Genomic DNA, 9,798 nt, shown 5'->3' with positions numbered 1-9,798 from the left:
AAACTATCACAGGAACAGAGAGCACTGGGCAACTCATCCCACCAACATGGAACCACTGAGGAAAAGAGTCTTGAATTTCACCATAGCGTTTATGGCTAGTCGACACAACAGACATTCATCAGAAGACCGCAGTGGGGATATATATATCTTGATCATTGAATTAATTAAGATAGCAGGGAACAGATCCAGTATGCTATAGGCCAAAGTGAAAGATTTAGCCTAAATTTAATTCTGACCACGCCATCTCCAGTGAGCAGGCAAACAACTGTTACAAATGAGATGAGGAACAGTATTGGGCTGAGAACACAGCCTTGAGGAATGGCTGTGGTCATGATGAGAGAGCTGGAATAATTCAGCCTAAAGCCTCCCAATGAGGAAGTCTATGAATAATAAAGTATTTTGCAAGAATATACACAATGGCACAGGAGGTCATGATCAAAATCCAAGCATTCCTGAATAGAAAAGCAGGTGGTGTAACACAAGGGACTATGGACACAGGTAAATAAGGCAGTATGAACACAAACTTTATTGATAGTTGTAATTCTTAACAAAACATGAATGAACAGTCATAGCCTGTCACATATAGAGTGTATCAATGGGAGTGAACGAAGACACATGGAGAAAGAAAGAAAGAAAGAAAGAAAGAAAGAAAGAAAGAAAGAAAGAGAGAGAGAGAGAGAGAGAGAGAGACTACCAGTCAGTTGAAGGCTTAGAAAAGGCTGGATGGGTGTTACATAATGCAATCAGGAGGCAACAAAATGCTACAATAAAGACACAACGTTGTGTAATCTGCATTGTGTAACACCAGCATCTTCAGCACAAGTACACAAAAGGGACCAAATGCCCTTGGTGTCTGCAAGGCATCCTCATCACCGTACAGTACATTCTCCTGTCCTTTGCACAGACCTGACTGAGTTAGTTAGAGGCACACTATGGGAGCAAAAGACAGCTACCAACAATCCTATAAATATTACCTCTGCATTCAAGTCAATGCAAGTCACAGCTCGGGTCGTTTGCAGTTTGTTCTTTATGCTTTTCCTTGGGTCTACCTCATGTGTAGGCTGATTTCAGAGACATTGCCCTGTGTTTCTAAGTGCTTGTGTGTATTTGATACGTCTTCCCGATTAAGGTTGTTTTGAGTGTGTGTGTGTGTGTGTGTCTTCACTGGGTGTTCTCCAAGATGATGGCGATGCCCTGGCCACCTCCAATGCAGGCGGAGCCCACTGCATACTTCCCTCCTCGCCGCCTAGGGTCAAAGTTCACTGGGTTAGATGACATCACTCCAAATCACCATTCTATCAGATATGCTGTACTATGCAGACTAGCTGGACAAGATAACTGAGTAATTGCCATTGCACGTCTGTTGTGGGATGTGAAAATTAATATAAACCTTCTTCACCTTCATCTGTCAGACAAAGCTCAAACCTGAAAGCACTACACCACATGAATAAAAGTGGCACATAGGCTAATCCAAATAAATTAAGTGAAGTGGGACAGTTTTATTACACTACGGCTCAATGCTTTATGTGTATAAGTATATATACTCTTGAGGGAAATTTGGTCTCTGCATTTATCCCAATCCGTGAATTAGTGAAACACACTCAGCACACAGGTGAAGCACACACATCCTGGCGCAGTGAGCTGCCTGCAACAACAGCGGCGCTCGGGGAGCAGTGAGGGGTTAGGTGCCTTGCTCAAGGGCACGTCAGCCGTGCCTACTGGTCGGTGTTGTGTGTGTGTGTGGGTATGGACAGCTGTGTTCTGAATGCCAGGTGAGCTGTATTATAATTGCCAGCTGTGGTCCCTGCAAGCGTGTGCATGTGTGTGCTTGCACGTATACCTGAACATGTATGCAGAGGTGCTCTGATGTGTGTGTGTGTATGTGTGTACCTGAGCTCATGGACCAGGTGAGCTGTGATGCGTGCTCCTGACGCTCCTAGCGGGTGTCCGATGGCGATGGCTCCACCGTTCACATTGCTCTTCTCAGGATCCAGCCCAAGCGCCTTGGCAACGGACAGGTATTGAGGAGCAAACGCCTCGTTCACCTGAGGAAACCCACACAGTGAGCCACAAACCAGCCACAGAGCAGGGTTGTATGACATAATTTCCTAGTTTTGTGAAAGGAAGATGCTTACACAGTTAAAGATACACAGCATATGACTTCTGCGGGTATTACATGAAGTGTCTATATCACTGTATGTGCATCACCTACATGTATATGTTTACATAGTATACATTATCTATAATATAGTCAGCCTATAAGATACTTATGTTCAAGTATAATAAGTTGATTCAGCAATATGCAGTGTTCACTGAGTATGTTTTTTGCTAGAGCCATACAGTACCTCCACTAGATCCATGTCCTTCAATGAAAGCCCTGCTTTCTTGAGGGCTTCTGTGATAGCTGGTACTGGCCCTTAGGAGACATGGAATACGTAGTCTTTAGATATATGAAGGCGCAATGCAGACAGACCCTAATAGTTATTATCATTTTTAATCTTTATGAAAGTAGATAACACAGGCACTGATTTTAAAGGCCTTTCAAAAGATCAGAGAGCTCACATGTGCGTTTGTGTTTGATGAGTATATTTGTGTCTGACATACAAGGACTGATGATGGAGAACGATGATATTAGATTCACACATGGAGCTTTGCTGCCTTACCAATTCCCATGATGCTGGGGTCACAGCCTGAAGCGTGATAGGCTACAATCCTGGCCAATGGCTTGAGCTTGTGCTCCTTCACTGCATCCTCACTGGCTATCACCACAGCAGCAGCACCATCAGACACGCCCTGAGAAGGATAAGGGTAACAGTTAATAGGCCACTTACCCACTGCATCGGAAAGAACCATCTAGTGATACTCAATTCACTCCTCTAAGCAAAACATTTTGTTTTTCCAAAACATTCAAATATTCAGAAAACACTTTGATTAGGTCATTATCATAAGTCTCATATTTAGTTATAACAACAAAGGAAACTATGATGATGTTCAACAAAATAAATATGTATTGCACACTTATCTTGTGTAAGATAGTTCAGTTTGTCGGAGGTTTCTTTTAGAGGTCAAATATAAGGGTTGCTAAAAGCAGGGCTAAAAATCACCAGGGATCAACTTGACTAACTTGAAATTCAGTATATACTGACATACAGTCTATTATTAGTATCTAGTACTGTCTATTATTCGCATCTCTCTCGAACCAATGGTCCGATTGATTTCAAACGTGGCAGGTATCTTGCTACAGGCACGAGTAAGTGCTGTGCTAAGTTTGAGGTTGTTTGGACAAGAAATGTAAAAGATATCGTTCAATATATCGGTAAAAGAAGCACACATTGGCTTTCTCCGCTCTACTGTAGCCACTCCCCCTCGCACACAGCACAGCGCAGGACCAGAGACAGAGTAAGCAGAGTCAGCGCAGCGCGCTGCACTGAATCAGGGCACAGCACGATCAAGATGCAAGATGTTTTGGATGATTATCATGTCTGACATCAACAATAAAGTCTCCCTTATGCAGTTTGCTTTCACCTATCGATAAATTCCATCTTGACATTTAAAGTTTCAGGTTTTAATACATAAATTTACCTTGTCTTCACTCTAGAAGAGCAGACTTTTTGCCACACTTTCCGCTATGTTTACCATAGAGGGCATCAAAACAAGCTAACAAAATTTCTTGCATGAACTTGCGCACATGGAATTTAATATTTTGAAATGGGCATTTTTCCAACTAATGCATTTCCATGCCACAATAATCAGGTTAAAAGAGGCATATGCTTGTGGTGTTATTCCGTTTTTTATCATTCAGAATCTGACCTTATTCGGGTCATGGCAGCTGGAATAAGGTGTTTACATGACTAATATGAGCAATCATAATATTGTGATTATTCCGAATAAAACCTGAATATGGTGTGCATGGAAACGTAGTCATTGTTTAAGTGTGGCGGTCAGACTCACCGATGCGTTGGCAGCTGTGACGGTGCCCCCCTTCTTGAAGACAGGGGCCAGTTTGGCCATCTGCTCCAGGGTGGTCTGGGGCCGGGGATGCTCATCCTGAGTCATGGGCACCTTGCCCTTCTTAGCCTTCACATCGATGGGTGCAATCTCAGCAGTGTAGTGGCCTGCTTCATGAGCTGGAGAGAGAGAAAAACATACAACTATCTAATAAAAACTATATTTCCATCACTTATCTCACCTAAATAGTGGCCTGCCTCATGGGCTAGGAGAGAACAGATATTTTTTATCTTTCAGTATAACATCAGTACCTATGGCTATATCATAATAATCATCATATTAAAACAAATAAATAAAAAAAATAAAACATAACTACATAAGATGATAAAAATACAGAACTTTTTGTGTTGTCAGCCATGCAACACTGTATATGAGATCTTGTTTCTTGATAGACTTTGATTGTTTTATGATCAAATGTAGCATGTGTGTGTTAGGCACAGATGTGTGTTTGTGTGGTGTGTGTGTGTGTGTGTGTGTGTGTGTGTGTGTGTGTGTGTGTGTGTGTGTGTGTGCGTGTGCGATTGTGTGTATGTGTGTGTGAGAGGACTCACCAGCCTTCCACCTCTGCTGGGTCTGGTAGGCATACTTGTCACAGTCCTCTCTGGAGATCTCGTACTTCTCTGCCAGGTTCTCAGCTGTGATGCCCATGGGGATTTTTACGTGGAGATCTGTCAGCCCTGCCCACAGTGTGTCTTCCAGCTACACACACACACACACACACACACACACACACAAACACACACACAAGTTTTTTTAAGTTTCTTTCCACAACAGTTTTCATGCAACACTGAATGGTAAGCTCAGTGTGCACAGCTCCCATCATGGGACTTCTTGGAAAGTGTGTGTGTCAGAAAGAAGCACCTTGAGGTCAAAGCCAAATCTGGTTCCGAAGCGGATGTTCCTGACAGCGTAGGGTGCCTGGCTCATGCTTTCAGAACCACCACAAAGAACCACCTCAGACTCCTTTAGACAGATCTCCTGTGATGTCCACACAAAGACACACATTAAAAAACAGACCATCAGTAAATACACAACATTTCACAACACACACTCTGGCCCTTAGGATGTCACAAATGCATTTTCCACTCTAGTGCATATTGTCCACAAGGTGGCACTCTTTGTGAATGTCTAATAGACCTCTGAAGTTTGCCTACAAAAAGGAACCAAAGCTGCCACCTTTGACCATATAAGGAGATCCGAGTGTTAATTGAAGCTAACTACCTATGGCAAGTTGCATTGTAAGTTAGCTCTGGGGTAGCAAAGATCAAAGTGTGCCATCTTCACATTCCGAACTTCAGAGGTCTAATCATACCTCCATCATGTGCCCATACATACATGTACTCTGTTTAGTTAATGTTGTTTTTTTGTATATTTATGTGGATGTATTATGTGTATATACATGTGTGTGTGTGTGTGTGTGTGTGTGTGTGTTCCCACCTGAGCTCCGTTGATAATGGACTGGAAGCCAGAGCCACACAGGCGGTTGACTGTGAGCGCGGGCACTGGAATGGGCACCCCACAGCGCAGACCCACATGCCGTGCAATGTAGGGGGCATCTGGTGAGCTCTGGTGGAGTTACACAGTTCCATAAGACGACAGACTGTACATCTTCACATACAGCTGAACAGAATAAACCAGTTCTAATGCAATGTGAAAAATGCACTTTAAGACTCACTTTTGAGGTTTTAGATAGTTATGTCATTATATAATAATAATGTACAACATACTATATATTTACATAATACAGTTTTATCGTAGCATAACATAAGATCTAAAGGTACCATTAAACATACCATAAGATTTAATACAATGAGTCCTCTCGCGGACACACACACACACACACAATACAAGTTGTTATGATTAAAGATTTTACACAATCATATTGCTATTGTAACCACCACCTCCACTCACCACACCCCACACACGTGCAAGATTGTGGCATCAACCTAACCTGGGATGTTAGCCCAACATGTCTGCGCATAGCCTGCGTAAAACCCTACAGGGTTATCTCAAGTGTTATTCTATACATACTTTGCCAGCACAAGAGACAAGGTTGCAGGCCTATAGTATTGACCGCTACAGGTCAGTGGTGGACTATGGTTCTTCACAGAGCTAACTATGTGGTGGAAGAGACAGGTCAGCCCACCTGCATGACATTTCCCATGATGACGCTGTTGACAAGCTCTGGGGCGACATTCCCAGCAGCCAGTGCGGCTTTGGCTGCATGCTCAGCCAGGTCTGTGGCACTGTGGTCCTTCAGCACCCCCCCATACGTGCCAAACGGGGTCCGCTTTGCAGACACAATGAACACACCTGAAGGGGAAAATGTGGAGACACACACACACACACACACACACACACACACACACACACACACACACCAAGGAATACATTATGGGTAGTTTGTTACACCGTAACTTTTATAAGAAATATTCTTTCCTACTGTAAGATGTAGGATTACTATAACAAAATCAATTCCTCATTATCATACTCCTTATAGTTCTTTGCAATTATTACTGGAGGCTGGGGTCTTGCATTATCACAAGTTTTGTGCACTGATGGAGTAAGTTTCACAGGAGGCCATTGCATAGATAAATGCAGTACAAACAGAGAGGCTGAAACAGCTGCTATCACATTCATTGCAACGGCCTACATCACTTAACAATGTACGGTAAGCCATAATTTTGGTTGAGTTGGTTCCACAGCTGTGACATCACCTAAACAATGCAGTCACTGTTACTGTATTAAATGCTGGGCAAAGGGCAAATTCTAAAGTCTAGAGAGAAATATGCTATGCACAAATAGTGGTGAGTAGTGGTGAGTCAGCTAAAAGCTGTCTCACGCCACATGATTCCATAGTTTCTCATAGACTGACTTTGCGCTTTGGCCAGCACTTAAATTAGGGTCCAAGACCTATTTCATGGGCCTATATCTCTCCACACTTACATTTCCACAAAAGGGCATGACACGGTCAAGACATTACACTACAAAACACCACAATGACAGGTCAGGGGCTGACACTATAAATAGAAGATAGATGTAGGGGTAGGACAATTCCTAGGGCCCTGCATTGACAAAGGGCCTTCACAGACCACAATTGGGTGTGGGACATTATAGATTCTTTAATAGGACCCCAAATGTCGCCTTGCCTGCATCAAGTCAAGTCACCTTATTGGTATAGCACATTTAAAAACAACAGGAGTTGACCCAAAGTGCTTCACAAGTAAGCAGAGAGGTAAGGTTTAACGTTAGTAAATGAGTTTTCCCATCTAGACGAGCTAGGGTTTATAAGTAGCATAACAAGTAACCCTGCAAGACAAGATAAATTACTACGTTAACATTACATAACCATAACTTGCATGAAATATTTCAACAGCTGTTGATTACATTGAAGAGAAAACGTTTCAGTTCAGACTGTTGCTAACTTCACAAGGTTTGAGTGAATGGCATAATGTTTCTTCATGACAGCTTTGCTATAATAAAATAAAATCATAACTGATTGCACGTTCATTCAAACCTCAGTCAAGCAAGCTTCCACCCAGACACCCGTCTGATACAAGCCAGAACTTTGAAAACGGCAGAAAGCGTTTTCAAAAAGTTATGCAACTTGTGTTTTGACAGAGCCTTTTCCTGATATCGAGCCAAAACGCAAAACATTTCATTACCTCTCAGGAGTGACATGGTGTTTCAGTTCAAGTCCACGAAGGTCAGTTGTATTCACTGTAGTGGCAGTGTGTGGGTTAGCCTTTTCTCTAGTTTGGCACATCTGCGTTTAGCAGAAAGACCCTTCACCCAGATAACTCGTATCTTACTTTATGAATAATAACATTCGACAAATTATCGGCGCTCCACATTTGTACAAAAACACTGCACTTATAACTTCAATTTTTATCTATCAAATATACACCTTTTGTATTGCAAGTAATAGTCTAAATAATCAAATGATTTTGCAACTCACCGATATCATTCTGCAGAATCTGCTACTCACGAAATACAGTAAGCATATACTCTATGCCTCAATGCACGTCTGACCGAAATGCTCAAGGTGGTCAGGATGCTCTATGTCAGGATGGTGTGATGCCAGTGATGAAGTTGAAAGCTTGCCAACTTTAATACATTTGTTAATAAATAATGTCCACATCAATTACACGTGTTGTGTCTACGCTGCTGTCCGGGCAGAATGCAACGCCATGGTAAGTTGCGATGTTTTAAATCCCCTTAGGTTAGTCAAGAAACGTTGCTATCTATAGCTAACGTTACAGTTAGCCGTTTAACCATCCAGGCATGGGCCAGATTTGATTTGTTAAACTATTTTAATTTGATTGAATATCTTGAGGTACTACCAAATGATGTGTATTTTTCTATACATTAGCCTACGTAATGAAGTGTATCTCGCTGAACTGCCTTAATGTAACGTTAGCTGTTTAGCCTGGCAGGACAAACCAGCTATAATTATTAGCCTAAAGTTATATGATTTCTCAATCAATTTTATTATGTTTAACCATACATAAATATTTAATAATTTGCATCACACATGGCTTTGTTGCAGTGCTATCACCTCCGTTAGGTGTAACCACTGGTTTGCATCTGTGCTGTCACTGAAGAGTTCGCCACCTTTAAGGTAAGTGTCAGAGATAAGTCATTGTTATATAAACTATGTTCGACTTTGAGCATTGTTTGTGTATGAGGTGATGTTACCAATAGACAGTCATATAGTAGTTGTATGTTCAAATTAGCGGATGTAATTTTTCTTATGTTTGACAACCGTTGGATTTCATGAAATTGGGACTGTAAAGTCCTGACTTTGATGTGGAAGAACGTGTGGGGACAGTGGGTTGCTGATTTCACATCTGAGTCTGTCAATTTATTTTGTGCGACTACAGAGCCGAACCCAAGAAGAAGAAGAAGGTGGACCCTCGGAGGGAGATGATGGCACGAGAGCGACTGAAGAAGAAACTGAAGAAGCTAGAAAGAGTCCCTCCTGAGTTCATCCCTATTGAGGACTTCATCACACCAGCCAAATGCTTTGATGAAATGAGGTACTGTTGAGTTGAGTAAAATGAAATAGCTAGTAAAATGACTAGTTGTGTTTCAGGTTTCATCTGGCTTTTTTGTTTTTGTAGGTAGTGCACCTTTAACCTTCTGTTCCCCCATCCCAAAGGGTCCGCAGCGAGCCACGGCTGGCGTTCGAGGAGAGTGAACGACGGGCGCTGCTGCTTAAGGAGTGGTCCCGCTACAAGCACGCCCAGCACCAGGCCGAGATGGCCGCCATAAGCGGGGCTGTGGAGGCCCAGAGGCAAGCCCTGGAGGAGCTCAGGCTGGAGTCCGAGGAGCTTTACCAGGCTGCCCTGGCGCCAGATATGGGCCTCCTCCCTTTCACCCACCAGGGGCCCAGCTACACACCACCCATTCAGAACTATGAAGCCCCCGAGGGCAAGTACAATAACATCACCAAGGTGTACACACAGTGAGGAGATGAAGCGTTGCTGTTTTACACATTGCACAGTGCCCATCAGTGTGTATTGGGGTATTCTGGTATCTGGTATGCCATTGCCAGTTGCTCAGGTTGACCTGTAAAACTTGGCTATGCATAACACGTGTAATACGAAGTGGACTGTTTTGTTTAATGTCTCTTGAACACAAGGATGCAGAATGTGAGTGTTGGATTCTCTCCATACTAGTTGAAACTTGGGAGTAAATTCAGGACTTTTATTTTTCAAGATCTACTCAAGTATTAATCAAGTGAACCAGATGACCATTCATGTTTGATGATTAAATTGAAAGAAATCA

General features: G+C 42.6%; 2 protein-coding genes across 2 annotated transcripts; one reads left to right on the top strand and one right to left on the bottom strand.

Annotated features, from left to right (window-relative positions):
• Positions 1-503: 503 nt before the first annotated feature.
• Positions 504-7,824, bottom strand: acaa2 (acetyl-CoA acyltransferase 2). Its single transcript, XM_042100429.1, has 10 exons — positions 7,674-7,824; positions 6,155-6,321; positions 5,446-5,574; positions 4,870-4,986; positions 4,560-4,707; positions 3,952-4,127; positions 2,664-2,793; positions 2,346-2,416; positions 1,891-2,045; positions 504-1,246 (listed from the first exon to the last, which is right to left on the bottom strand). Exons 1-10 carry the CDS (start codon positions 7,687-7,689, stop codon positions 1,162-1,164), a joined length of 1,194 nt encoding a protein of 397 aa, XP_041956363.1. The 5' UTR covers positions 7,690-7,824; the 3' UTR covers positions 504-1,161.
• Positions 7,825-8,017: 193 nt separating this feature from the next.
• On the top strand, positions 8,018-9,798 carry mrpl40 (mitochondrial ribosomal protein L40). The gene is made up of 4 exons (XM_042100431.1): positions 8,018-8,201; positions 8,558-8,629; positions 8,892-9,047; positions 9,170-9,798. The coding sequence occupies exons 1-4, from the start codon at positions 8,140-8,142 to the stop codon at positions 9,477-9,479; spliced, it is 600 nt and encodes a 199-aa protein (XP_041956365.1). The 5' UTR covers positions 8,018-8,139; the 3' UTR covers positions 9,480-9,798.

Source organism: Alosa sapidissima, chromosome 8 (genome assembly GCF_018492685.1).
Source record: "Alosa sapidissima isolate fAloSap1 chromosome 8, fAloSap1.pri, whole genome shotgun sequence".
NCBI classification, from domain to species: Eukaryota; Metazoa; Chordata; class Actinopteri; order Clupeiformes; family Clupeidae; genus Alosa; species Alosa sapidissima.
Note: the sequence above shows the minus strand (reverse complement) of the source record. Positions and strands in the feature narration are given on the sequence as shown.

Bases quoted from the DNA above. Each gene is read 5' to 3' on its own strand.
- acaa2 (XM_042100429.1), bottom strand. The intron at 5,575-6,154 runs GTGGGCTGACCT...TAACTCCACCAG, and splicing joins TCATGGGAAATGTCATGCAG to AGCTCACCAGATGCCCCCTA. The intron at 2,794-3,951 runs GTGAGTCTGACC...TATCCTTCTCAG, and splicing joins TCACAGCTGCCAACGCATCG to GGCGTGTCTGATGGTGCTGC.
- mrpl40 (XM_042100431.1), top strand. From the start codon at position 8,140: ATGTCCACATCAATTACACGTGTTGTGTCTACGCTGCTGTCCGGGCAG. The intron at 8,202-8,557 runs GTAAGTTGCGAT...GCTTTGTTGCAG, and splicing joins GGGCAGAATGCAACGCCATG to TGCTATCACCTCCGTTAGGT. The intron at 8,630-8,891 runs GTAAGTGTCAGA...GTGCGACTACAG, and splicing joins AAGAGTTCGCCACCTTTAAG to AGCCGAACCCAAGAAGAAGA.